The sequence below is a fragment of the Atractosteus spatula genome, chromosome 7 (assembly GCF_055471065.1).
Source record: "Atractosteus spatula isolate fAtrSpa1 chromosome 7, fAtrSpa1.hap1, whole genome shotgun sequence".
In the NCBI taxonomy this organism is placed as follows: Eukaryota; Metazoa; Chordata; class Actinopteri; order Semionotiformes; family Lepisosteidae; genus Atractosteus; species Atractosteus spatula.
The window spans coordinates 62,951,562-62,979,549 of record NC_142712.1 but is presented as its reverse complement, the minus strand read 5'-3'; the positions used below and the strand labels follow the sequence as shown (position 1 = coordinate 62,979,549).

General features: G+C 41.1%; 2 protein-coding genes across 4 annotated transcripts; one reads left to right on the top strand and one right to left on the bottom strand.

Annotated features, from left to right (window-relative positions):
* The first annotated feature begins 2,119 nt into the window (after positions 1 to 2,119).
* Positions 2,120 to 11,965, top strand: cpeb1a (cytoplasmic polyadenylation element binding protein 1a). The gene is made up of 12 exons (XM_088920799.1): positions 2,120 to 2,134; positions 3,346 to 3,517; positions 5,719 to 5,910; positions 8,065 to 8,288; positions 8,506 to 8,758; positions 8,998 to 9,111; positions 9,345 to 9,449; positions 9,972 to 10,108; positions 10,604 to 10,802; positions 11,179 to 11,273; positions 11,379 to 11,459; positions 11,705 to 11,965. Exons 1-12 carry the CDS (start codon positions 2,120 to 2,122, stop codon positions 11,813 to 11,815), a joined length of 1,698 nt encoding a protein of 565 aa, XP_088776925.1. The 3' UTR covers positions 11,816 to 11,965.
* Positions 11,966 to 14,333: 2,368 nt separating this feature from the next.
* sv2 (synaptic vesicle glycoprotein 2) lies at positions 14,334 to 27,487 on the bottom strand. Of its 3 annotated transcripts, XM_088920798.1 has the most exons (15): positions 27,309 to 27,438; positions 26,415 to 26,477; positions 26,251 to 26,325; positions 24,977 to 25,138; positions 23,951 to 24,113; positions 23,210 to 23,331; positions 22,082 to 22,245; positions 20,776 to 20,856; positions 19,491 to 19,532; positions 18,170 to 18,259; positions 17,763 to 17,851; positions 16,533 to 16,666; positions 16,150 to 16,245; positions 15,638 to 15,797; positions 14,334 to 14,630 (listed from the first exon to the last, which is right to left on the bottom strand). In XM_088920798.1, exons 4-15 carry the CDS (start codon positions 25,005 to 25,007, stop codon positions 14,447 to 14,449), a joined length of 1,356 nt encoding a protein of 451 aa, XP_088776924.1. In that variant the 5' UTR covers positions 25,008 to 25,138; positions 26,251 to 26,325; positions 26,415 to 26,477; positions 27,309 to 27,438; the 3' UTR covers positions 14,334 to 14,446. The 3 variants fall into 3 exon arrangements, with proteins under 3 accessions (XP_088776924.1, XP_088776922.1, XP_088776923.1); XM_088920796.1 differs by lacking the exon at positions 26,415 to 26,477 and having other exon boundaries at positions 27,309 to 27,486; XM_088920797.1 differs by lacking the exons at positions 19,491 to 19,532; positions 26,415 to 26,477 and having other exon boundaries at positions 27,309 to 27,487.
* Between the last annotated feature and the right edge of the window lie 501 nt (positions 27,488 to 27,988).

Here is a 27,988-nt window from a genome sequence, read left to right as displayed (position 1 = left end):
CCGGTGTGCATTTCCTATTTTTGAGTGTGTTTGGAGCTCTCATGACTAAGATAAAAAGTGGGCATGTGGAAAATAGTCTTTCTTTTTCTAGTTCTGTGTCAAAGCTTTTTGAATGACACAGTGAAATGCTATAATGATCTTAACTCCACCCTCAGACTGAAGTGCAATACAGCCCCTTATATTAATGTACTGTACATCATTGTATGCATGTAGGTGTAAATCACTGTGTCCTTTGAAATAACTTCTACTGAAGAATATAGGGATTCATTTATGGAGATAAATTACTTTCCTAAACTATGCTGTCTCTTTGGCAAGACTAAAAGAGAAGAAGACACTTTGTGTCTTTACCCATTATTTAGGCTTATAGGTACAGTATTTTAATTGCCAACATCATCTGTGCAACAACATCCAGAAGCACTGAATCAGAAATTGTGAATATCATCCTTTTTTCTAGGCTTCCTTTCTTTTTAACTAGATAGAAAATAGAGATGTCACTTGTCAGATCAGGTCTTCTTGTGTAGTCTCCTTTGAAAGTGTCGTTTCAAATAAATAGGACAGAACACTTAGGTTCAAGCGGCTACAAAAACTTTCACACTCTATTTTGGTGTAAAAAAACCTGGCCCAGCCATTTTTGTATTTCGTGTTTGATATATATATCTATATATATCAAATAGATATAAAATTCAAAATGAGCACACTGTAATAAAAATGTGAAAATTACAAAACCTAAATGTATGCTTAAACAAAAGAATATTTCAACATATCTTCAAACAAATATTTAAGAATAATAAAAATGTGGTTTTTAAACAAGGCAATCCTGGTTAGAATTATATCATGTATTAGACCGGAGCTCTGTTTTGAGTCTTGGTCACTACTCAACAATGATACTGCTGCTCTAGTGGTTGTCAAAGGAGCGCATGTGGACCAATTCCTGGTCTGAAGGAAATGCCAAATTATATACAAAACAAAGATTAAAGTGGGCTTCATACAGATATTCTTTGTAAATGCCTGAAAAGCATTAACCAAGTCAACTTACAGAGACTCAAAAATCATTCGGGAACACAGGATACAATAAAAATTAAGTTTAGGTCCATTTATGTCTGAAAAGAGGAGACAGTGAAGAAGTTGACTCAGCACCAAAGAAGATGCAGAAGTTTAAATGAAATCTTAGCATTGCTGATTGCTTTGAGATGCAGAGAAATCTATTTATTTTACAAAACAGGTGTAAGCAAGAACTAAACAAACTTTGGTTTAGTACTATTGATAATCCATGCTCAACTTTTGTTTTCAGTAACATAACGTACTGTAAATTGATTTGTCGAGTCATAGCTTACATCCATCCATTTTCTAAACTTCTTGATCCAGCGCAATGTCACAGCCAGAGCCTATCCCAGCAAGCAATGGGTGAAAGGCAGGGTACACCCTGGATGGGACACCAGTCTATCGCGGGACACATGCAGACACAAACGCACACATTCACACCAGGGCCAGTTTTACAGAATCCAATTAACCGATTAACCTGTGTCATTTGACAGCAAGAGGAAACTGGAGCACCTGAAGGAAACCCTTGCAAACATGAGGAGAACATACAAACTCCATGCAAATAGCACACCAGGAGTAGGACCCAGGGTCCTTGCACTACGAATCAGAAATGCTAACCACTGTGCCACACGTCCATACCTAACAAAATATAGCTTTATGCAATAAGATGCCTGAGCAATGATTTGTTAAAATTCAGACTTCAACACCTATTTGATCCAGAATTTATAATGCTGTCTATATGCGAGTGTAGCCTGTGCATGCGTGCTTTTAATAAGTCAATTTCCCAAAACAATTACTTTAACAACAGCAACAGCTACTCTTGCGAAACTGTCGAATGATAATTCCAACAACAAAACGTTAATAAAGAGTGAACTGCTCTTCGTGAAATAACGCTTCATTGCTTCCCCTTTAAATAAACGATTAGACGTTGAAGCTACTGGTCAGCTGACGCACATTTGGTCAATCAGATTTCTGTATTTTAATTTGGAGGGTATAAGTAGAAGTCAGACGGTTATCGCAAACACTGTTTAAAGAAACTTCTCTTTGTGGGTTCTCGAATAGAAACCTTTGTTTTATCATGGCTTTCTCTTTGGTAAGTGTTTGCGGTGTAGTCTCCCTGTAGCTCTTGTGGTTTTGCGTTAACATCTGTCCGTGATTTTAACGGGTGTTTTTTCACGATTTTGCCAGACACTACTCTTCGGTGTTTACAAATGGAATGCTATTTTTTTGGGGTGTGGTCATTATTTTCTAGAATGCAATTCTGAAAGTCAAACCAGCCACCCAACAAAAGTAGTGTGAACGTTGCTTATTAAAGTAACAATTTACGAAATGTGCGCAAACGCAAACGGTGCGCTTTTTTCCGACACGCCTAGCGACAGACGACGTAACTCGTGGTGTAAGAAACTCCGGCGAGCGTTTTCTCGGCCTGCTTGATGTAACTTCAGGTCCGCGAGTTGGGAAGTGTTGCTAATGTTGGTCTGTACGTGTTTGAAGCCGCCGCAGAATGCGCTCATAAGTCGGTAACTGTAATAAACCAGCAATACCGCCATCATTAGTTGTTACAGCTGAAGTAGTACGTAATGTAACGCTTCAAACAGCGTTTAACTTTTGTAAGTCTATTACATTGACCTCCGTCGGCAGTTATTTCGCAGTTCTTTAATGAAGTAGTATTGTGTTAGTGGAATGGTGTAGTTCGCTCTTTGTGTGTCGCTTGATGCAAGGGCAGTACGTTACGTGAATAATGGAAGAGTGAATGTTTTTGACATGCAGGATTAAGTGGTGTATGGCCGTCTTGAGCGGTCAACTAAGGAATAACCGTTGACTTCAACGAAGTCGCAATAACCATGCCTTTTCCGTGCATATCTAGATTTTCCAGAAGTTCCCAATTTTTTCTTTACATGGTACGCATGCCCAAAACGTTTTTCCATTGCAGGTGAGGGTAGGCTATGAATTTTGCTCTGCATACTAAGGTTTTTTTAACCAATTAAAATTTTTAAGGTCTAAACGATTAAGTGATCCCAGAAAGTGTCCAAAAACTATACTGAAGCTTTCATTTTTTTCTATGTAGTAGATGGGTATAAAATAATATTCCTTCCTAAGGAAAGTTTTTTTTTGTTCGTTTTGAAAGGGGCTTGCAAGTTAATAAAAATACTGAATTATAACTGAAACTGCTTGTCCGGTTAGTAATTTTTTTAAGAGCATATCTTAATTCAAAATTCCACATAGCATTTATTAATCTTTAAGTAAAACTGAATTGTTTTTAATGTGTGTTGTATGGTGGTCATTTTCTTGTGGTTTCCACAGAAGGAAGATCTGACCAGAGCTCATGATCACTGGGACTCTGAGGCTCCAGCCTTGTCAACGTGCAGTAACGCGGATATCTTTCGTAAAATGAACACCATGCTGGGGAACTCGCTGGACTTTACTGGGGTGTGCACTACACCCATCACCAAGACAAAGCGTGACAACCTCAGTGGTAAACTCCTCTGTTCCTTGAAGGACTGGAAATGTGGTGGTGGGGACAAGGGTTTTCATTCTTGTTACTTTGAGAAGCCTACCATTTCATTGGCCTTAAGGAGTTTACAATATTCATTTTTAAAGCAGGTCATACTTGTTGTTGGCCTAATGATTAAATAATGCAAAATAATGTGAGTTGCAGGGGTGGAATTAGAAGGCTAGAAAATTAACTTAGTGCAGTCTTGTAATATCCCAGTGTGGCCCTCAAGGAGGTATGAAAGCTGAAGAGGTTCTAAGGATTAGAAAGATTAAACTTGAGTTTAACTTTACAATGAATCTTTCAAGAGCTCTGTTCCCTTTCTTCTAGGTGCAGTTGTGTTAAGAGTAAATTGGGATCATCCAAACCAATTTTTGTGGTCTTTCATCTGAAATTTTCCTTAATTGAAGTTCCAGATGTCTGTAGCATCCATTAATCCTTGCAGTTGTGCAGAGCATTAAAGCCATCTGACAAAATGCATGTTCAGATCATGATCCAGCTAGATATTTGAAGTGCCTTACATTTTTGATGATTCATTTGAAAATCTTTTTGTAGCTTGTGGGTTCCTTTCACTTAATGTCTGTAGTGGTGTTTTGCCTTAATCCCTCAAGCACAGTTCATAGGTCACCCTGATCCTGGAGTGTAACTCATTTGTTTTGGTTTGCCCATTGAGTGGGTCTTTCATTTGATGTTGATCAAAACATCCTGACAATATTTTGCCAGAATTGAAATGTATAATGTAAGACTAAGCTTGTAAACTATAGCTAATGGACAAAAAATATACTGAGTGTGATGAACAGCATCCACTAAATTTGGTTTTAGGTTGAAATGCGTTTGTAAATATAGCTACATTTTTGGGGTTTCTGCATAAATGAAGGTTTGAAATCCGCTTATTGGATGGTAGAACACTTTGTACTTGTTCATTTATTTTCCTCTCAAGGTAACTTTGGTAGGCTCAGTACTGGAATCATCCCATTTCTTCTGAATTTCCTTATTTGCGTCAAAATGGCAGGCTTGGCAGGCACTCTGAAATAAAGGCTTGCTTTGTCGGCCACCTATTACAGCTGATTCATGCTGCGCTGTCTTGTCTGCGGCAACTGCTGTTACTGTAATGGGTCCAAAAAGAGAAGGCAACCAGTTTTAAACTGTAAGGATTCAAGTTTTGCGTCTCTTGATGTTTTTGACTTTTTTTTTTTACTTTTTAGATGTAATTTCTTGCAGCCCCCCCCCCCCCCCCCCCCCCAACAACACAAACATTAATGCCACTTCCACTGCTTTGTGAGCCCACTGGGGAAGGGGTTGCCATCCTTGGTGTACTTGGAAATGCTTTAGGAGTTTCACAAGCTCTTACAGGAGGTTTGTTACAACTGTTAGCACGGAGGGCTGACATGCATTAATCTCTAGATTAAGTTCTAGTTTTTTGCCTTCTGATCCACCATGTCTTATTCAGGTGTTTTATAGTTATTGTTGTGCCCCAATAGTCTATACTTCAGAAGACTGTCTAATATATGGTAAACAATGCAGTGCCAGATGGGCAGTGACATCCAAGTTGAAGCAAAGTGATTATGTGAGCAGATTTTTTCTTCTCAGACTGGAGTTGCTGAATCAGGGCTGTAGCTAGCAATTGGAGACAGTCCAGCTCTGAAGAGCAATCGGGAGCTGGCGGTGCAAATAGCTCGTTCTCCAACTTCTGATCAGACGGCAGCAGCAGCTGACTGCCTGTGCCGCTGGCAGGCTGGAGCCAGCACAGTACAGCAGGGAGATCTCCTTTATTTCCCAGCTGCCGCTGCTTCTTGAGCTGCACACCGAATGGGAAAGTAGGCTAGACAGCGCTGGAGCTTCAGAGCACACTGCGTGATTCTCGGTCTGGGAGTGAAATTTCTAAGGAATTTCATTTGTTATTGCATGCTGTTGCAAGTGGAAAGGAGGGGGTGATGTCATTAGCAGGAGTGTGCGAGTGCATCAGCACCCGGGTCACATGCTAGGTGGGTCAGTGATGCAGACGGAGATGCATGGCAGCCACACCAGGCACAGTCGCAGGTTAGCTACTCGAGTTTCTGGCAGACCTGAGGGAGAGTAGCTGCCTGTCTTTTTTTTTTTGTGTTATTTTTACAAATAGGATTTTTCTTCTCTGCTTAACTTCCCGAGCTGGTGCTTGAACACTGTTCTCTCCACACTCGCAGACCTGCAGGACTCGGACGCGTCTGCAGTTGGTAGCAGGATGCTTTTCCCCAGCACAACACAGGAATCCTCTCGGGTCCTACCTGATGTCAACGACCTGGGTTTAGGCCTTCAGTCCCTCAGCCTGTCTGGGTGGGACCGTCCGTGGAGCAATCCAGATACTGAAACCTCGGCCCAGACCAGCAGTCCCTCTAGTAAGTACAAATCTGGCAAATGGGCTATCGTGATGTGGCGATTTTAACTGATACCATTTGCTTAAGGTGCCTTTCGGAGATTAGGGGAGGTGACTATTTTTTTTCCTAATAGCATAAGCTGTAAATGGTCTGTTCTGAACAATCTGAGGATTATGGTATAGTTTGTGAAATTCAGTAGCTGAATTGCTGCTCTGGCTAGCTCCCCAACAGATGTGGGTTGTGCAGAGACAGACCTATTTCTGACGCTCTTTCTAGAAAGAACTGTGCTTAGCCTGTAAGTTCCCACGATCCAAAGTGAGCAGCATCCCTGTTTGGTGTATTTTTTAACTTTGTGAAAGACTCTTCCCCCTTATTGTAGGTTCAAGCAGCATCCTAATGTCACAAGGTTAAATGCATCCCTGCTAGCTTTGATGGGCTGTAAAAAGCAATCTCATTACCTCCATCGCTCTATATAGATTTGTGTAGTGACTGTTGACTTTAAAGATGGGTACAGGACCAATCGAAGATGCTTCACTTGGTACTCGTCTCTGCTCTTGAAAGTGCCTCTGATTTAGGCCGTCTTCGGCATCTGCCTGAGGAATATTGTTCCTTTAACTAACTCACTGTAGCACTCAGTGCAGGTCCTGGTGGTAAAATACAGGTTACTACTCTCAGAAGTGAATTCTGTAACTTTCCCTTAATTACTAGGTAGTTTCTGTGTCCTGCCAGTACCTTTTGTGATTTCTGTAGTTCAAATGGTGGTTTCCAGCTTCAGAAACTTGTTCTTTAGGGGGTGGGGGCATACCAGGCCTCTTAGGCTGGCCACTAGCAATTGAAATTCATGAAATGGCTTTCCAGGTAGTGACTCCATGGCATCTGATTTTTGTGTAACACGTTTAAAACCCTGTCTCCGCTGTAGCTGAGTCATGCACTGTTGCAGTAAGAATCCCTATTCTAAAAGTCCTAAGACGCATAAGGAGGTTTGTTAGATGTCTTTTTATAGCAAAGACTCCGTGTTCTTAATCTTGATGGCAAGTAGTTTAAAAATGTAAAAAAGTGCTACGTGTTCAGTACTGTAAAATAAGCACATTGTTTCAAGAAACCAATTCAATAGGGACTTGTACGAAGATCAATTTCTTAATTTATTCACTCAGCTGATTGTTTACGATGCTTTGTTTCAGGTTTAACATCTCAATCAGCATCCAATCATGTGAACTGGTAACAGCTTGTGGGGGTCTGGTACAGCCTAAGGGACCATCATTACTTTAAGAGTTTTAGTCCAAATGGTGTTTTTGAGTGAATTATTTAAATGTGCTATTTAAAACGTGTACAACTGTCTGTGATGTACATCTTGCTCTGAATGGCATGAGTCGTCTATGATCTGCTTCCATTATTTTTAAATATACAGGATGCTTTTAACCCATTATCCTTTGTTAAATGGTCCGATTTAGAATTGGAACAGTAGAACGCACTGACAGATATATAAAGGGTAGCTTGTTTTAACAAGAAAATGGTTGGTCAAGTGATATGAATTTGGCAATCTTAGTTGTGAAATCTGCCTCCATTTACAATGTTTTGACAGTCTTGGTATAATTTTGGCTGCTTGCATCTAAATATTAGGGGTTATTCACAGGGGTTAAGTATTACATACCTTTGAGGTATTAGCCTTTTTAGGTAGTCTGTAGGATTTTTTTAATTTAGCCAGCTCTCGGGGGTATAAAAAAAGCTGTGTACACGACTAATGTCATTTGAAAAATCTCCCCTTAAAACTCCTGCATTTCTGTAATGGCCAGGTTCCTGCAGCTGACATCTTATTTGAGTTTCAAAACTTGATAGGTTTGTTTTAAGGGCTTCTGCAATTGGTAACTTGTAAACTGGGATGCTTGATGCCTGTTGTAACCAGGGGTTAAGTTCTCAGTTTAATATAGGAGCATTTGGAGTGAGTGTTGACAGGCGGTGCAATTTTGCCTTGTGACTGAAACTATTAAATGACTGGATTAGCCCATGGATTGGCAGCTTTTTTTTTTGGGATAGTTTAGGTTACTGCACGTTTCAAAACTATGCTGTTGCATAATCCTTTGTCCACTCATAGAGGATCTATTCAGGAAAACTTGTGGAACTGAGCAGATGCCTGTTAATCACTTTTGGTCCCTGGTTCCATTTGTCTTCCCCCAGTGTTAGGCATGCTGAACAGCCCTCTTGGCAACATACTGGGCAAACCCCTTGGCTTACCACCCTTGGATCCCATCGGAACAGACTTTCTGGATCGGTTTCCAGGCATGGCCCCCCGGAACTCGCGCCTGGAGTCGCGGTCTCTGCTCGACTCGCGCTCCAGCAGCCCAGCGGACTCGGAGCTGAGTGGCTTCAGCTCTGGGTCGGACCATCTTTGTGACCTGCTTGTAAGTGGAGTTCTCGGAGGACATTAGCTGTACCTTTTCTGGTTCCAAGATAACCTGGGTCTCAAGTCTTGTTCTATTATTCTTGGTGGCTTTTCATTCTAGTAACTTGATTTGACATGTTCAGGTTCTTGAAACCATGTTAGGGGTAGGTGGGGTTCTTGGAATTAACATTTCTCTGCCAAAGTCATTTGGGATTTAAAGCTGTTATTTTCTACAGTCCTCCTTGAGGATCTCCCCTCCCTTGCCTTTCCTGATGGGGAACATGCAGAAAGACCCCCTGAAGCTGGATGGGGGCTCTCGTCTTGACCAGGACCAACTCTCCCTGGCTTCTGCTGCCAATGTCACCACCCCCACCAGTCTGGCTAAGCGATGGCCTGGGGCGTCAGTGTGGCCCAGCTGGGACCTGTTGGACAGTCCGGATGGTCCTTTCAGCATTGAGAGAGAGGCCAGGTTGCACAGGCAGGCTGCAGGTAAAGTCCACTTGGGTTTGTCATGGTCTCTTACCGATGCATCCCTGTCAGATTAGCAGCCCTGGATCTATTTGTTGCCTAGCAGAAAATGGTTCCCCTTTTCTTCGTAACCTTGTAACATTTGATTCAGTGCATTACATTTCTGAAGACTGGCATGGCGTTTGTAAATTTGGAAATCCAAAGTGGTATGCTGGTGTGATAACTTCTGTGATGGGTTTTTGCTCTGTGATGTTCCTCAGCTGTGAATGAAGCCACCTTCACCTGGAGTGGACAGCTGCCTCCAAGAAACTACAAGAACCCTCTGTATTCTTGTAAGGTCTTCCTTGGTGGAGTACCTTGGGATATCACTGAAGGTAGTTCCTCTGCTTACCTATCCAAAGGGCTTGGTCTTAAAGTTAATGAAGGGCAAAAACAAAGCACTAAAGCTTTTAGAACATACCTTTTATGCTGAACTAGTTTGGGTTGGCTTTGCGATGAACCAGTCACGTTGTGACATCCGCTTAGTTATGATGTAACTCAGGTGTAAACCTGTGCAGCAATGTTGCCTTGATGGCCTGTTAACTGAGGCTGAACGTCTTCTCTCCAGCTGGACTGATCAGCACGTTTCGTGTGTTTGGGCCCCTGAGTGTTGAGTGGCCTGGTAAGGATGGCAAGCACCCTCGTTGCCCACCGAAAGGTAATATGCCAAAAGGTAATAAAATGTAGGTAGGTCTTAATTTTCTTAAGCACTCCAAGGGGACCGTCTGAGGTGACACTTGGGTGAAAAGATGGCTACCTGCACGGACTAATAAAGGCAGTACTGTAGATGTGTGGGAAGGTGGGTACCTGCATGGACTACTAATGGCAACACTGAAAATATGAAAGCAACATCCTCTTTAGATTTGCTGCTTTGGCTAAATGTCTCTAAAGAAACAGTTTTACAACTGCTCATGTGCAATACTAGGAAATGCATACATCTTTTTTTTTCTTTTCCAGAAATGTTTTCAACATTGCTGCCAAGTGTCTAAAGGACATTGGACTAGTTTCCCTTTTGAATTTGTATAATGACTTCAAGAATGTTTTTTTCACCCTCTGGAACATGCAAACATTGTTCTGTTGAAAATCCCCTGCCATATCTTCGCGCTATGCGGAGAATGTGTGCAGCAGCAGGTCTATGCAGTGGATGGAGGGGGGAGGGTTCTGGGCTCTGAAGTGACTGCATGCTGTCTGGCAGGGTACGTATACCTGGTGTTTGAGTCGGAGAAGTCTGTACGTGCCCTGCTCCAGGCCTGCACTCAGGACCTGCTCAACCCAGATGACCTAAGCGAGTACTTCTTCAAGATGTCCAGCCGAAGGATGCGCTGCAAGGATGTAAGTGGGATTGAATCCAGTTTCTCTCATTGCTCCCACTGTCTTGAACATCTTTACCTGCTCTTTTTTCCAGTGGTTTTTGAAGTGGTAGCTCAAAACCCCTCAATGCACATGTTTTTATCTGAGAGAATCCATCTTGCAAGGAACTTGCCTTGCACATTTGACTTTGGAGAAGATTGTTGGAGTTTGTTCCAAACTTCCCCACCACGTTGAAGATAATGTCCTGGCTTCTTCCAGGAAACACCTGGGATTAACTGCTAAATACCAGATGTGCTACATGGGGCTGAAGGGCCTCTTGTTTGCATCCATTATTCCAGCACAATTTACAAAAAACATTACATTTGACCCCAACTTCAATTGGGGATGACTCCTCTACAACTTAAAACTAAGCTCAGTTGGCAAGCGGTTTCAGTCATCCCTGAGCATGTCAGTATTTTAGTTTCGGGGGAGAAACCTCTTGTGAAGCTGTGCTGTTGGTCTTCCCGTGCTCTGCAGGTGCAGGTTATTCCATGGGTCATCTCGGACAGTAATTTTGCACGCTGTTCTTCTCAACGGCTGGACCCCAGCAAGACTGTGTTTGTAGGGGCTCTGCATGGGATGCTCAATGCAGAGGCCCTAGCCACCATCATGAATGACTTGTTTGGAGGAGTGATATATGCTGGGATTGATACCGACAAGCACAAATATCCAATAGGTAAAGATGAATTCTGGCCGTCTACAAGGTTAGCTATATTCACCCACCCAAATAGTACCAGGGACCCTTCCTGGGTGCTTATATAGCCAAAGACAAACTGGTTCTGATTGGCTTAGTTGGTCATTTTAAAATCCAATTGCTTCCTAAACTGCTCATTTGGGTCTATTGGTTTGGTTGATCTGTTAAGTGGACAGTACCTCAAGCTGACTTGAGTTGAAACAGTGCCTTGTTGCAGTGGAAGTGATGTGCAGCTCCCTTGATTCTGAAACCCTTAAGGCAGCCTTCATTTTTCTCTTAACTGCAAATTGTCAACCTGATGGACGGCTTTAAGTTTGAGTCCTTCAGTGAAACCTAAACTTCCTTTTTCTACAATCAGGCTCTGGGCGTGTGACATTCAACAGCCAGCGTAGTTACCTGAAGGCAGTTAGTGCAGCTTTTGTGGAGATCAAAACCTCCAAGTTCACAAAGAAGGTAAGGAGGCATCTTTTTTTTTGTATTTGTTTGGCCTAATGTGTGAACAGAAGCTCACGAGTTGGGTTCCATGGGGAATTAAAACAAATATTTTGTGTTCCTCAGGTTCAGATCGACCCATACCTAGAAGACTCAATGTGCCAAGTGTGCAATCGCCAGCCAGGTCCATTCTTCTGTAGAGATCAGGTGAAGGAACATTTTTGCCTTTATCCCACGTTACTGAAAGGAGACAGTTGAGCTGTATGGAAGGAAATTGATTCTCTTAGTGGGGAAAGTGATGTGAAGTACAATTCTAAGGGGTTGACCATGTTTTGGTATGTGATCTGTACTCAATCTGGTAGTTTCCCCAAGAGAATTACCTGAATCTTGAGGGGGGGGCAATAAGCTGGTTTTAGCCATGTCCTCACGAGTGTTTTTCTTGTGTTCCCCAGGCATGCTTTAAGTACTACTGTCGCTCCTGCTGGCACTGGCAGCACTCGATGGACATCCTCAGTAACCATCGCCCGCTGATGCGCAACCAAAAGAACCGTGACTCCAGTTAAGCTGAAGCATGGATGCTGTAGTTCCTGCTGTAGAAGGGGTTTCTGTGGAACCCAGCGTGGAGAGAGTGCTGGTTCCTCGACCAGGGGGACAGCATTTCTAGGAGGACTTCCCAAGAGAATACTGTAGAAAGTTCACTTGCACTTGCTACTTTTTTGCTGTTTACTTATTCACAATGGCACTGTGCACAGTGACATTTTCGGGTGACAGGGGCCCATCATTATGCAGTTCCCAGACTCGTCGCCACAGCTGGAGAGATCCAGGCCAGGGTTCAGGTGTTGATGCAAACGCCTTCTCCTTGATTTTTAACAAGCTTCTTTTTTTTTTCCCTCATACCTTGCATATTGATGAACAATAATGCAAGTATCATTGCCTTTCACTTTGGCAGTTGCCATACAGTGCCTTTAAATTTTTTTCTCTCCATCTGGTCTGCTGTTTTCATGTGCAGCCAGCTGGTGTTTTTTACTTTGGAAGATGAGAGTTGGGATTAATTTAACCAGTTGCATTTCAGAAATTTTTACGCCGTTTTTTACCAGTTCTTTTTACACAACAGTTTTAAGTCGTGACAACATGGGGAGAATCTGAAAAGGAAATCTACCTGGCGGCTTTTAAATTATTTTTTCCCCTCCCCCATGCGTGTCTGGGGCTGTTGGTAGAATATCAGTTTTTTTTTCAATTCAAATGATTAGATTTATGGAAATGAAACTGGACTGGATATTGACTTGGATTTCTGTATATAGTTTTAATCAAGTTTCACTTTTTAATTTGCACTTGAGAGGGGTAGATTTAGTGGTTTTTAATCACTTTTCTTTTTGTACATCCGCAGAAGGGCAGGTGTTATTATGACCATGACCCCCTTTTTTTTTTGAGATGTTGCTTGTTTACTGTTGAATGTAGAGAACTTTTAGATTCCCTAGAATGTACTAGGAGCTAGAGTTGACCTAATGCAGCTTTTGTTCCCCTCCCACCCCTCCCTTTTAGGTTAATCTGAAGCAGTGTGCCAAAGATCTTTTTTTATTTTTTTTTTCTCCTGCTGAGCTTGTTGCGATGTTGCCTAGCCCAGCTGCTTTTTAGTGTTCTAAGGTCTCTACCTCATTGTGGTCTGCAAACTTTGCTGCGGTTACCTACAGATGTGGAGTATGATGTTCTACTGATGTTGGGCACAAATAAAGGTGTTGAAGCATTACTTGATTGTACTGGTTTGTAAAATGCACCCACATGCCATTTCAAGTTGACACTTGAGTTCTCCAGTTGTATCTGGCGATTTCCAGAACTGCAGTTTCTAACCTGTACTTCAGCAGACAAGGTTCTTTTTCCACCAAGAGTGGATACTACCTTTTGTCATGTACCGATTGGAGCTGGGGCATTTCAGTTTTGTCAATTGCAGTTTATTAACAGGGAAGCACTAAATCTGTGAAGCTCAAGTTTAAAAGCTGGTGCTCTTGGCATGACGGGTATTAAAAGCTACAAGTACAGAGCATTCATAACTCATGTATGCTAGTAGAAAAGTGAAGATTCAAAGAACTTGAAAAGCTGGCCAAAGCCATTAAGCTTATGGATGCAGCATCCTTAGGATTAAGCACCAAACAATTGGCACTAGGATTTTATGCCTCTTTTGTTCAGTCTCCTAGGTTTAACGGCCTACAATGTTACAGAAGTGTAAGGTCTAAAAGCAATTTGCAGTTGCAATTCCTTCTCTTAAACCATGGTCATGATGTACTCCTTGTACCCTTTACCTGGAATATCTTGGCCAATGATCCATTTTATTGTTGGCATAACCTTCCTCCTTCCTGGCTTTCTGGTTGAATATGCATTTTATTTTCCTCCTTTTTAAGAAATTACTTTTTGCAAGTTGAAAGGTGGGTAGCTAAAAGTATGAAGTGCAGCAACATTTAAATTGGTGATGTCAATTACAACATTTTGCATTTTCATCATATGAATTTCCCCATAAATCTGAACATTTACTGTAGCCGAGATTGAAAATGACCATCAAATAGCTTTGCAGAGTAAAGGCTATTGCTGTGAAGAAACCTGATGCTTACCAGATGAGTGGACTATTGTGCATATTGTGGGTACCTACCAGCATTCTCTTGCTTTTTTAGGTTGTATTTCTGGGACTAATTGAATATCACTTTTTTTTTTTGCAAAGTATGCTTGCAAGCAGTCTTATTAAACCACTATGCAATTGGACCTAAATATTGCTAAGATTAAACCATTCACAATTGCATTCCATAAATGTAATTACCTGTAATGTAATCTACAGGTTGAATAGGTTTGGGGCTCATAATGGTACCTAAAAATTTCAAATTGTTGTGGGTTCCTTTAAAAAACATTTGCATATGTTAGAAACCTTAATTTGTAAAGTGGATTTTTAGAACGGCTTCAGATATACCAATTTCTAATTCTTGATTCTGAATACAGAGTTCTTCAGATAGTGGTTTGACCTTGGCAAATAGAAATAACCAGCATTTCCCATTCTAGAATGGAGCTTTTTTTACCCAAGTAAAGTTAAAGCCAAAATAGAAATAAAACTAGTTTTATTACAGAATACAAAACCTATAAAGTAAAGGGTCCAGGTGTTTTTACTGAAGGCAAAAGCCTGAAGTCAAGGGTTGCAGGTTCTTGGTCTTCCTTCATGTGAGCTCTGTTTGTAGGGTCCGAGGCAGCAGTATTGCTGAAAGCCCTCCGCTGAATAAGAGAGCTGCCACCAGCAGGATTGGAATAGCACAGCTGGTGTCTAAGAGTTGACCAAACACCAGGTTACCGAGAACGGCTGCCACTCGGCCCACACCGGTGAAGAATCCAAGAGCTGAAGACCTGAAAGGTAAGAGAAGACCCTTCAGCCAGCACGGAGGTTTTTGAACAAGCATCTGCGATCTTCAGGCTGCAAGAGAAGCACATTATACCATTCTTATATCATTTTATAAGCCATTCAAACTGAATCCTTCCAGACCTGGGATAAGTGCCAGAGTACAAGTTAATTTAAGGCCAGAAACTAAAAGTATCAAATGAAGATGGTTTGTTCCCCATTGTTTGGGCAATGGTAAAAGGGAAGAAAAGAATTAGGGTACTAACTTACACATTTAATGTAAAAGATGAGGCCTCACATTTTCATTGACTACAAGTTAAGGGTTTTGATTTCTGTACGAGACATTTTGCAATTCAGCAAGAACTGGCCCCTTTTGTCTCTGCTGCAATCTTGTGTTTTTGAAAAGGAACAGAACCAGTTGTGAATCAGTTTGATAGCAGGGCAAGACAAAGTCTCCTTTGCTTGTTGGTCAATATCCTGAGGGATTTATCTTTTTAGCAGCTGAAAAAGGCCTGAAAAACTGAAAACCCTCCTGCAACTTGTTGGAGAAATTTTTCCCTGCTTCCCCTTAAAAGACAGTCAGGAGTTTGTCTCAGAAGTTAAAAAGTTTTTATTTCATGCGCATGCGAGCGAAACACGGAAATGCTGTATTTTTCACAAGCTTATTTAACTAGAACAGTCCTTAAATATTTTTCTGTTATCTATCATGCTTCCCTGTGCTTACAAGATTGGCAGTGTTCCAAAATCACACACATCTTCCCTCCTCCCTATTTGCTAAAAATAACTTATTTTAATATAGTGGTTATTTAAGTTCGTAACACACATTCCTATATAACAGTATAGAAGGACATAGTAGCCCTTGTGTCCAGCATTCTTCCAATCCAGTTCAAACCAGTTCTCAATGTCCACCTTATAAAATATTGCATCTTCTGCAGGAAAGGTATGTACAAAGTTCACAGAGACCCTCTCAACAAACTAAAAGTCAGAGCTGTCTCAGAAACCGATCTTCGCTCACCTCAGCTGTGTGGGGTAGAGCTCCACGCCAATGACATCCAGCGCGTTCCATGAGATGACGGAGACAGCACTGAACAAACACGACATGGCCAGGCTCTGCAGCTTGGTCTTCACCACCCAGATGAAAAAGACACTAACTCCTGACACCAGCAGGCTGAAGGCTACAACCAGGACAGACCCAATGATGCACAGCAATACAAAGCAATACGATATTAAAACAAGCCATCACTTAACCCCAAAAAAGCCCTTGCTGCCACAGCCCACTCCACTTATCAAAACATCTAGGGTTAAGAAGGTCTTAGATATTCATAGTGACTGCTCAAAAAAAATGACATTTCACCAATATGTATGTTGTTGCAAACTTACCAGGTTCTATAGTAAAAATGTGAAGATCAAACCCTTCTATTTTCCAACGTACTTAGTTTTAAAACGGTCCCTCAGCATACAGTTAAACCATTTATGACAGTGTCATGGGAAAACCTTGAATTCTGGTTGATCTTTCCCAATACTCACAAATTAAGACCTTTCCTCCCACAGTGTCCATTAGCAGGATGGTAAGGATGTTGCCTGGCAGATTGGCAGCAGCTGTGACAAAGCCCTCCATATACACTGTAAATAAACAGAAGACCAGCCAATGAACAGACCAGCCAATCAAGATTTAGAGCAATGATACTGCTCCTCTTTCCTCCCTTCACCCCATGCAGAACATACAACAATGTCTTTCTGCTGTGTAACAATGGAATTGTTGTATGGATTCATGAACAGTTTTATAGAATTACTAGAAAGAACTGCTGAAAACAGACAATTTCAAATGAAGCAAGGCCATGTGACAGTGTAAGAGGTCACAGCTATACATTTGTTCTAGACATGGTCAACTCGGCGGCGAGCACGCCCACCTGCAGTTTTGACAGGATAACAGGTGTGGTTCTCAGGGTGAACACTGGAGGAACGGGACATGTTGGAGCAAGGGGAGCCTCCATCCTCCGTCCTCTTGAACAGCTCTGGAAACCACATCCAGAGGCCGTAATACCTACCCACGCAAGGCAGGACAGTGAGACAAATGCTGAGCTGCTCATTTATATTAACGCACTAGTGTCATGGCGAAGATCCTCGTCTACTTTCCAGTGCGATCTGATCTAGTTTCCCTTAAAGTGAAAGCCTATAATGTAACAAGTTACCCTTTTTTAATTTAAACTATAAATTAAAAAACATACTATTTAAAAAAAAACTTTCCTCAATATCTTCTATCTTCTATCCTTGGTCATTGCAATTTCTTTGCACTTTGTTCATGTGGTTTTCTGATGGAGTATTTGACCACAATGGCCTAATAACTAATCATTTATACAGGTAAACAGCTACACCACACAAACATGCCATTAAAACTATTTCAGTTCTTAAATGGACCTCCAAAGCCACATGCACATACAGAATGGAGAAAATGCCACCATAAAGACCTGTAAAATATACTGTGTCAAAAGAATACAACAGCAAGAAGCGCACAGCATTCTCAGAAAAATTTCAATTTCTGTAGCAAGTTCAAGTTCATAATTCATTATGCTGATAATATCATCTACAGGAACGATCAACAGGAGGGGTCTACCGTGAAAGTCACAAGTTGGAAGTCAATACGAGCTTTTCATCGGTGATGCAGGCTTAACACTGGGAAGCAAATTCAGTCCTGTGATATGTGCTCAGTCCTGTCCTATTTCACCTCAATAAGCATGTATGAGTTCACTGGTCTATGAGGAAGGGCAGCAGCTGAGTATCCGGGACGTGATCAATGCAGCAACATGCAGTCAGGTGGCCATCTAGTCTAGAGCATCACACTTGTACCTCTCCATTGATGGGTCCGTTTTACACAACACTTTGCTTAGCGCTCTGCATGTCCGCATCACACTCGCTGATGTCCATCAGGGTGGTCTACAAAAATCTGATTCACTGCTTAAAGAGGATTTGACCCCACTGCTAGACTCATCTGCGCACCTGAGGTTTTGCCAGTGATGCGTTAATGTTAATGCTCTGTGTACAAAGAATAAACCGCCGCTCAGAACTGTAAAATAAAAGCTAACTGGTTCAAAGCAAAAAAGGAACACAGTTGAGTGTAGAGAGTAGGCCTGCAAACATACCCAAATGATATGCTGAAGAATATGACAAAGAGAATGACACTCTGTGATGTTAGTGGGGTAGTAAAGAGTTTGCCAATGGGACTCAAGCCCTGAAAGACAAATAAAAGCAGTTAGTTCAGTAGCAGAACACAGCTCTTCTTTCTCTCAACAGTCCTTTCTTAGAAAGGAAACGAACTCCGAATCTGACTGGTACAGTGCAAAAAATTCAATGATGTTTTTTTATAAGTCTCTTCCAAAGCGGAAGTAAAGGGGAGCCTGTAATTTAAAACATGTTTTTTTAAAAAGCCTATGCTAGTCTGAAAACAGGGTGAAAAGACTGGCTAAAAGCAAACTGCAATTAGCCCCTGGATACAACCACAAATGCAAGCATTTCTGACTTCTCCCACTCAGCTGAGTACACGATTTACCTCTGTAAGTGTGTGGATGAGCTTGTGTAGTTTTGTGTTGGGTACTACGTGTTCTTCATGAGATCCAGAAACAATGTGTAATCCTGATATCTGTGGGAGAGAAAAACAACAAATTAGTTACAACCATAGAACAGCCTCCATTAATGCCTCCCATAGTTCCTGTGTGTGTTTTAGTAATTATCTTCCAGACACTTAGTGCTTGGACTGCAATCTTCATTGAAAAGAAATCATTGCATTACCTTATTTTGTTTAAGATGCTAACACAATTAATTAAAAAATGACAAATGTATTTAAATCACCCTTTTTAAACAGTGTTTTGAGCTTTCTGTAATTATTTCTTGAGGCTGTTATCTGCAGACATTTAGAAACATAAAATTATTGAAGGCAGTCTTAAACTTGTAAAACGTGACATTTTGTCCGTTGTTGAAAGAAGCAACAAGGCCCCTTCTTATCCATTTACTGGCTGATCTAGAAGAATGCTGGTTGGTCTCTTTAGATGGAATTAAAATCACTGACAGTCATAGCCAGGTTTTATGTCAACAGAAAACAATAAAAGCCAGAAGCTGTAATATGTAGAACCACTTCTTTTATAAAGTGCGGTTTTGTGTCCATAACTGTTGTCTTAATTTTATGCCCCTGGATTCATACCAACCATACCTCTGCTGGTCTTTAAACCAGAGAGCTCCTGAAGGAAGGGAGTGACTACCTCATTAGATAAAGGGACTCACCAAACATTTTTTTAGAAAATCAGTAACAATGTTGAATAAAGTAAAATGAAAGAAGAATAAGCAACATCAGCTATGAAGCCGTCTTCAGGTTCTTCTATACAGAGTCAAAGAGGCTTAACAAGGCTGCTGTTGGTCAGCGCCAGGATGAGAGTTCTCGAAGAAAGCGTGCTTCGCTCAGTGCTGTAAGTGGTTGCTGTTGGACCAGCGTGGCACTCTTCAGTCTGAACCAGAACTGCCAAACCAAGGCCCCAGTATGGTAACTAGGACCTCTGCGCTGTAGGCACATGAATGATCCCATAGCACCATCCACAGGGCAGAGCAGGGGTGTTGAGCCCGGTGTCCTCAGAAAAATAAAATTCTGGGCTTGCTCTGCTTGGCCTACCTGAAGTTCCCCTTCATTTAGCTAAGCGTTTTTTCTCCTAACCTGCAGTGTAGCAAGGCAGTGAGTGCCTGATGACTGCCACGAGTCACCCTCAGAAGACGCTGCTCTGCAGCAGTGTGTCGAAAGGGTCCTTTTCTAGATCCTTTATAGACCATTTCATCAGAAAAGAAGAACCCACCCCACCACCAGCCTCCAGAATAGGTTTTCCTACCTCAAGGGGAAGCTCCATCTGCTGCAATACCAAAGAATGCCACTAGAGGGTAGAAAGTAGTAAGAGAGAGAAGCAGAAGCCAGTTTTCGAAGAGAACCCGATAGATCAGCACTGCCCGTTTTAAAGTCCTGTCACGCAGCCAAGCAAGAGAATATATTACAGGTCTGAAAAAGATTAAAACCACCTAAATTCTGTCATTTATCTTTAAACCATTTCACATCCAATACATCTTGGAACATAATATAAGGTATATGTGTCCTCTGCTCTTAAAACACTGACAATCAGAATCTCCGTTCTACCTCCTTTTTGATATAAGAGGTTGGGTATTTAATTAATAAGTGCCTGTTTTATATTCCTTCCCAAGCTCGAGAAATCTAGACATCCAAAGAGCTGGCAAAAATGAAGGTCTTACACGTTGTTATCAAAAAGTTGAAACATCTGACTCTTGATTCACAGCAGGTAATGAAATTTGCTCAGTCTATTAAAATTATCCTGATGTTCTAAACCCCTTGGTACACATGCATGATGCCAACAGCAACGCAACAATTCTGGGCATTACATCTTTCTGGATTCCTGTGCTTAATTAGGCTTGCCTTGGCTTTTAAAAGGAATTTGTGCAACACAGCATTTTAGATGCAGGAAATGTGTCATGCAACTTAGCAAAGAAAGGAAAAGGCCAAAATAAAAATAGCACAGCAAGATAAACGGTAAAAGCTCTTTAAAAAATGAGAACAGAGTGGCGAAAGAAATACATCTCTCTCTCCTTCTCTCTCTCTTTCTATGGAGCAAGAAGAATGTGATGTTCTTTTAGGAGCCATTGTTTGTCCCAGAAAAAATATACTGTATTTTGCTGACTGAATAATTAATAGAATCTATGATTAGATAAACAACATTAGGGGTCACCATTAGTGAAATTATTTATGTACATGTGCCAGAATATTTCTTTTCTTTTTATGGATTTTTGGAACACTGGATTAAATTATTCTTTTAATTTTTTTTACCTGAACCAGGAGACCAAACATTGGTAATTTGACTTTATTATTCCTTTACATAAGCATTCTGCATAATTTTGAATAAGCAGCCAATAATAATGGCACTACAGCAATGCCATTCTCCACAGTTCATGTTGAAGATTTTTGCCGTGTTCCTTGCACACGTGTTTTTATAAATGTGGTTTGCCTCATGGAAAAGCTCTTCCCATATAAATTGAACTGGTGTGAGAAACTTGTGCACTAACCTGATCATTATTAAAAAAAACAGTTAGCAGCAAAACCAAACTGCTTACCGGAAAAGGCTTGGTATCGCCTCTGTGATTGAACATAAACATCTTCTGAAAGACTGCGATGGCTTCAGCTTCTCGTCCAGCCTGTGCAATAATGTACAAGGAACGTCAACAGCAGACCTGAACTTGTCCAAAACAGAAAGAAGTATCTACACCCTTCACACTGCTATTATAAAAATGTGCCCTAAGTCTGTCTATCTCATTGTTCAGGGGGAGTATCAACCAGAGGGCAATGTACTTTTCACACCTGCAGTTCTGCTTTTAACATTTTAGCAATATTTAAAGGCTTCAATTTAAAATTATGCATAGATCAAGGACACATACAGTATGAGGAGGGATATCTTAAAAGGGTGTCTTTCACCAAAAGAAGCTGAAAACCTCTAGTTCTGGTGTTTTGCTGTGTTTATTAATACATTCAAGCACAAAGACTTCATATCAAGAGCTTTTAAGGAGGAGGTACAGCAGGGAAGCATTTTAGTGTCATACATTTATATTAATCCCGGTAGTAAATCACAGCACTTCCATGCCTCACACATTCCACACTGTGAACCTTAAACATATTTAAAGAAAAGTTCAGGTGGGGAGCTGTGTCAGCATGCGTAGGCTGAAAAGGAACAAGTAATAGGTTTATTCCATGCTGAAAAAAAGAAGAAAGAAAACACAACGTTTCGGCCATGGAGCCTTCTTCGGGTGTCACACACATAACCCCCAACCATCATCCCTGCAGTGGAAAACACAGTAGCACATCCCAGTGGAAAGCAATTCATCTCTCTAATCTTCATTGTTTGCTTTCTCACAGAATACAGCGCAGACGAATTCCAAGCTCCATCCAGTTTCTTGAGTTTCAAGTTTTACTTAACAGGATTAATGTCCAGAATTGACACCTGAAGAAGGCTCCACGGCCGAAACATTGTGTTTTTTTTCTTCTTTTTTTCAGCATGGAATAAACCTATACTTATAGAAATCTCACTTTTAACAAAACGGAGTGTGTGTGTGTGGGGGGGAGAACAGTAAGTACAATCATGCTAATTTATCTTTACAAACTCATGAATTAAGAGTCACCTATGAGACATGCTGGACTGCGCTTCTCCAGGTCTGATCTTGGCCACCCCATCATATGGATGGACTAGGAAGGTCACACAAGCTGCAACAGATATTGCTAGGAATCTCAAGAGAGCTCCATCCACTTTGGTTCAAGTGTTAAGCGTGATAGGACAGAACTGAGGACATGTATGGACTTAATTACAGCCCCTAGCTGGGAGGGGGAAATGACGATAGACAAAAGCTTTGCTCAATTTCAGTTCCGTACCTCCATAAGGAACTTGGGACTCTCCGGCATAACCAGTCCAAACACAAGAGCCGAGGAGAGGCTGGGGATGGAGCACAGCACCACAAACAGCCTCCAGCTCTGGAACTGCAGAGACCCCAGCTGGAGACTCAGGGAAGTGCTTGGAATCACCAGCCAAGCCAAGCCTGTGATGACAGCTCACAGTTAAGAGCAAAATATGCCATCCTCCACAGGCACAGACTTTGACAAGACGTTGAACAGACTTAATCTACTTCTAGTTGAATAAATAGCATGGATCTTGTGCATATCCTTATGATTAATGAATGAAGTTGAAAAAGAATGGAACAAAAGAAACTGATATACAGGTGGGAAAAAATGTTTCGATTATCTTTGTTCTAATTTGCTGACTGTGTCTGACACACTGTATTTTTTTGTGCTTCTCTCAAATTACTTTTGTACTATTCACCTTGAATAATGTCATGCAGTTAAACAATGAGTGCAATATGTGACCTGAATTCTGTAAGAGCTGCCTAAGTGTTCATCTGTCCTTCAGCTAACATTGATCACAATGGTCAATATGTTCTAACTGAAGTAAAAACAGAAGCTGCTCAGCATTTCAACCTCAATCGATAGCCTAATGAAGCACATCTATGCAGAGCTGTAGTACAGATCCCAGGACACTCATTGAACAAGAAAAGCCTGCTAAATGCCATTGCATACCGGAGTTCAACACTTGTTAAATCCAACTTGCCTGGATTCTTCCCCCTGTCCAGTTTCACTGTTACAAAGCTTTAGCTCCTTTCTACTTTGGGAAAGCTTGAGGGGGAACCTTTCTTTAGACTATGGTTTCTGTCACAGTAATAAACTGTAACAAGATGGATACTAATTTCTTCAACAGTCATTCAGTATTCTTTCATGGATCAACCAGTGACTAAATGATCACAGACTAGTGTGCATGTTAACATACATACGGCAACAACATACTGAGAGAGTACATTTGGTAGTTAATAAATACCCACTGCAGTCCAGGGTTCAGCTTCCAGAGCCATTGTTACCTTCTTAAAATCTTTTTAAAACACGTATTTTCTTCAATTACTGCTGTTAACGGGTAACAAAGAGGAGAAGACCGGAGTACTCCCGATCCGATACCTGCTGCTAGTATGTTTCCGGCCATCCAGAAAGTGGCTAAGGCGCTGATCATAGCTCCTCTGCGGGTGCGTGGCTGGAACTCGGAGAAGTAGGAGAAGATGACCGGAATGGAGCCTCCAACCCTGCAGGGGAAAAAGGCCAGCATGAGCACGGAGAACACAGACAATTGTGCGGTTTTAACTGGATAATAATACTTCGTAGCACGCTTTTCACAGCTTCTTTTCTCTTAGTCAGGTGCACATTTGTGAGCCTTAAGCTCACGCAAAATCCTGCAGAAGTGCATGAGAGGCAACGAGCTATATGCGCAACGTCGAAACTGTCCCAACAGCTTATTTTCTAAAATCTCCAAGGCAATCCTGCAGGTTTGGCAATCTACAGATCTCCAGTTTGCATTTGACATTGCTGGATAATGATTTTTTATTCATTTTCAAATCTCTAAAATGCTATAAAATGAAGAAATACAGCAGTATGATTCCTTGACAGTAGAAGTGAGTTTTAATGGAACCGCATCATGTATAATTAGCATGTAGAAAGAGACAGAACATCCTAAGCCTTCCTTAGACAGCAGTGCTGAAATTCTACAGTGTATTAAAGGAGTCCATGGGTGTTTGGTGAAGGTTAGGACCCTGGGCCGCCACAGGAACAAGCTTTCATCACTGACGGAAACAGACCCACGTCAAGACCACCATGATAAGCCCCTATCTTGTTCACTAGCTCACCGATTCTGACACCGACGCTTACCCAACACCACTGACGAAACGCAGCAGAAGAAACAGCCAAAACATAGGAGCCAGACTTGCCAGTGCTCCAAAAACACCATTCACAGTCAGAGAGAGAACGAGGACTCTGCGGCGCCCCCTCTGGTCAGCCAGGTAGCCCCACACATAACCCCCAACCATCATCCCTGCAGTGGAAGACACAGAAGCACATCCCAGTGGAAAGCAATCCATCTCTCTAATCTTCATTGTTTGCTTTCTCACAGAATACAGTGCAGACAAATTCCAAGCTCCATCCAGTTTCTTGAGTTTCAAGTTTTACTTAACAGGATTAATGTCCAGAATTTTCCAAGGCAATACTCTAGAGAGTTTTTTTTTTTAAATATGAAGTGAGGATTTACACAAGTGCCACTTTCTTGTATATTTAGCTGTTACTAGTAGTTGAAAGTCTTCTAGTGTATTAAAAAGGAGTGCGAGAGGATAGAGTTTTTCCCTCTGCCATTTGTTGTTTCCAAATATGTGAGTTTACGCATTGTAATGAGCATCAGCATGTGGGAAGGGAGTAAGATTCCCTAAAAATTCATCTTAAATAAGATTTAAGATATTATTGAGATGATCGTTATTGAGTGATTTTATCTTTTCATTTGGAATATCTGATCTAGCATAGGTTACATGGTTCTGCAGTTCACTGTGCAATTTAAATGTTTTTTGTTTGTTATGGAGAACAGAATAGCCCTGGCTTCAGAAGGTGGCATTGCTTTTACTACTAAGAAATGTGCCTCTGGATCTCTAATATTTTTCACAATTCACAGTAAGGAATTTTACCGATACAGTAAATACAATATTTACAAACCTGTAATAGCATGCCATATACTGTACACATTAAACTGAAAGTAGACCCCTGGAGTCTGGAAATACAAACCTATACTTAACGTTATCATTTGCCTAAGAATATAGAGCACACACATATATTGCCAACAGCTGTAAACATGAGGCAAACACAAGCACAGGTGCAAATGAACAGCGGTCACTCAGATTCAGTACGGTGTACCTAGAAAGATGCTGGCCGTGAGCAGCCCCATGTCGGAGGAGCTGAGCAGCAGGTCGCAGCGTGCGGTAGGCAACAGGAAAGAAACGCAGAGGATCTCCACCGCATCGCTGGCATTGGCCCATCCGCACACTACCAACAGAGCACCGTGGAACAGACCAAACCCTGCCGTGGGAGAAGGAGGGAAAGACGGAAAAAAGCACCATCATAATGTTCAGATTAAACACGTGTAATAGCTTCTGCCAAGATGAAATAAGGCCCTTTAACCAGGGCATATGAAGTTTAAAGGGAATGCGTGTATGGACTTAAAAACACTTTTACAGGGTACTGTCATATCTGCTGTTGAAAAGGCCTTCCTCTGAAAAGAGAAGCATACAGTAGGTGTTAAAGCATCTGAAGAAACTGGGAGATACTGGAACAAAGTAACCCTGTACAGCTGAAGAGACTGCTTCTGCAGGATTTCCCCTTGTCACTGCGTGAAACTGCGCGACGTGCCGTAAGTAATTATGATCACCTACGATCACATGGGTCCAGCCTAACTGCATTCATCTAGTTTAACACTACATTTGTAGGAACAAGGTCTGGCGACAGCCATTACACAATACAGTTTAGTGGCTATTCCAATATTTTTATAATTCACAGTAAGGAATTTGCTGATACAGTAAATAAAATATTTGCAAACCCGTAATAGTACATGTCATATACATATTAAACTGAAAGTAGCCCCCTAGACTTTGGAAATATTAACCAGTATTTAATAATTTTCCAAAAATATAGAGCACTAATATATTACCTCTCTCTTATATCTCTTTTTTCTTCATTGAACATTTAATTAAAAACCTAAAAGAAGATCCAAGGCATTAGTGGACGTTGGGGAACAAGTATCTGGGTTTTTTTTCCCATTGATTCCAGTGTACTCTGGATATGTAAACTCCACCTAACCGTTCAAGTGAAGAAGTTACCTTCTCAATCCCTTGATTTTTTTCTTTCTAAAAATGTCTTGATAACTTAATACTTGATGAGGAAGAACAATGAAAGAACTCTGAGGGCTGTGAAGAGGAACCCAAGTTTTTCATAAGAGTTTGCCATTTCGTTTAAATGACACTGCTGTTTTGCCGCCTGCTAGTAATATTTAAGCCTGAGCATTCATAAACAAAAAAGCCATCGTTAACTGTACAAGATCTCAGTTAGTACCCTTTATTTTATTGTTTTTAGTGTTTCTATGATATTTATCCATACAGTAGGCTGTCTGACTGGTCTTTAAGTATTTCTCGTACCTGTTTCTTCAATCGCTTCTTCATAGGAGAATCTGGTTTGCCCATCTTCTTCATCAAAATTCCTTCCATTCTTACCTGCAAAACACATTTTGACATCTAGTAAAACAGGAATGTCCTTTCATTGCAACATTCATCTGTCTATTTTCTAACTGCTTTATCCATACATGGTCATTGGAGAGCTAGCAACAGGCACAAGGCAGGGTACACCCTGGATGGTGAATAGAAATCTGGAAATAAAAAGCAAAAAATTAATCTTGTCCTTGATTCCTGGAAGTCCAAAATATTGAGTTTACTGCACTGTTTGGGTTTTTGTCCATAAAATGCATAACAAAGTAGAAATCGAGTCAGAAATATGTGTGACATGTTAATACACATTTAAATTTACACTTTTGCTTGTATGCATATTATTTCCTTTTTCACCTTAAAGGTTTTTTCATCAAATCATACCTAATATTTGCGGTGTTAGTGGGTTTGTGACATAAAATGTTAAACTTTATCAATTACATATGTGGAACTTGTGTGCTACAGTGTATTGTAGCTCATCAGCTATTTTAAAGCGAACTTAAATTTCATTTTTAAATATACTTATGGTGCTACATCGCTTGTATGATAAAACAAGGTAAAGCAACTGTAAAAAGAGATCATGCAAACGTTACACAAAATGCAAGAAAAATGTAACCGTTATGAAGTATTTTGGGCACGTTTATGGCAACGAGTTTGTATCACGCTGTGCGCTCATTTAAACATTTATTTAACACGTAAATTAAGTTTATTGCAACAACAAACACAAACTACTTAAGAAAACAACTGATATTGATATTTCTGCTCCAGGTTACAAGTAAAATCACGTGCCATCAAACCCATGATAATTCTGAGCATTTTATCCAACAATAAAACGAAACAAACTAACAATAATCATGCAAATATTGTTACAGAGATTAATACAGCTCATCCCTTTATAACACACGGGTGTTGCTGTGAATTTTTAATCCAGATGTGGATTAACATCTTCCGTGGCAAGATAGTAGAGCTTGCAGTTTCTTCTATGCCCGACTTACGGAATGAGGCGTCCGGGTTTCCAAGCAATGGCTGTCGGGCTGTATCTCCAAGCCCTTCCTCCAAGACGCTTTCAGTCATTTAAAATTCAGAGCCGTGCTTCTCACAAACATTTTCTGGCAAACGCGATCGCGGTCGTATGGGACACGGTGACGCGACTGTTTCTGTTGAGGGAAAGAGGAAAGCACTACGGACCGCAACAAGGGTCAGCAGGTACTGTGTAGTTATTGTAACGTCCGCAAGCTGCTACGGCAGGATACTGTGGAAATCTGCTTTTTTTCTGCTGATATGGGCTTCATTTAACCGCTGAGCATTGACGAAACTCTTTGTGGAAAAATATATAAACCTTCTTCTGTACGTCACTCAATATTGAGAACTTTTGGCCTCCCGGAGTCGTGTTACAGTGTAATTTACAGTATTGCTTATGCTCACATTTTCGCTCCCCGAAGTCTTACTGAACTCCTCTAACCGGCAGGAGCCTTGGCACACTGTTGTGCATCCGTCCTTAAAAAACAAGAAACGTTGCTTTAAGTTGCGTGCAACCCAAACTTCAGGTGTTCAACTTTTTTTTTTTTGCAACGCCTAGACAAAATATGCGACAACGTGGCTCAAGGCACGAAAAAATACACAGTAGAGCTTAGGACCCAGTAGCGATAACAATTTGCAGTAGCTACACTTTCAT

Coding starts and splice junctions, on each gene's coding strand:
- cpeb1a (XM_088920799.1), top strand. Junction 9,112..9,344: donor ACCTTGGGATATCACTGAAG/GTAGTTCCTCTG, acceptor TCTTCTCTCCAG/CTGGACTGATCAGCACGTTT. Junction 11,274..11,378: donor CCTCCAAGTTCACAAAGAAG/GTAAGGAGGCAT, acceptor TGTGTTCCTCAG/GTTCAGATCGACCCATACCT.
- sv2 (XM_088920796.1), bottom strand. CDS start 27,387: ATGACTGAAAGCGTCTTGGAGGAAGGGCTTGGAGATACAGCCCGACAG. Junction 23,332..23,950: donor CGTTTCGTCAGTGGTGTTGG/GTAAGCGTCGGT, acceptor TTTCCCCTGCAG/GGTTGGAGGCTCCATTCCGG. Junction 22,246..23,209: donor CGGAAACATACTAGCAGCAG/GTATCGGATCGG, acceptor CTGTCATCACAG/GCTTGGCTTGGCTGGTGATT.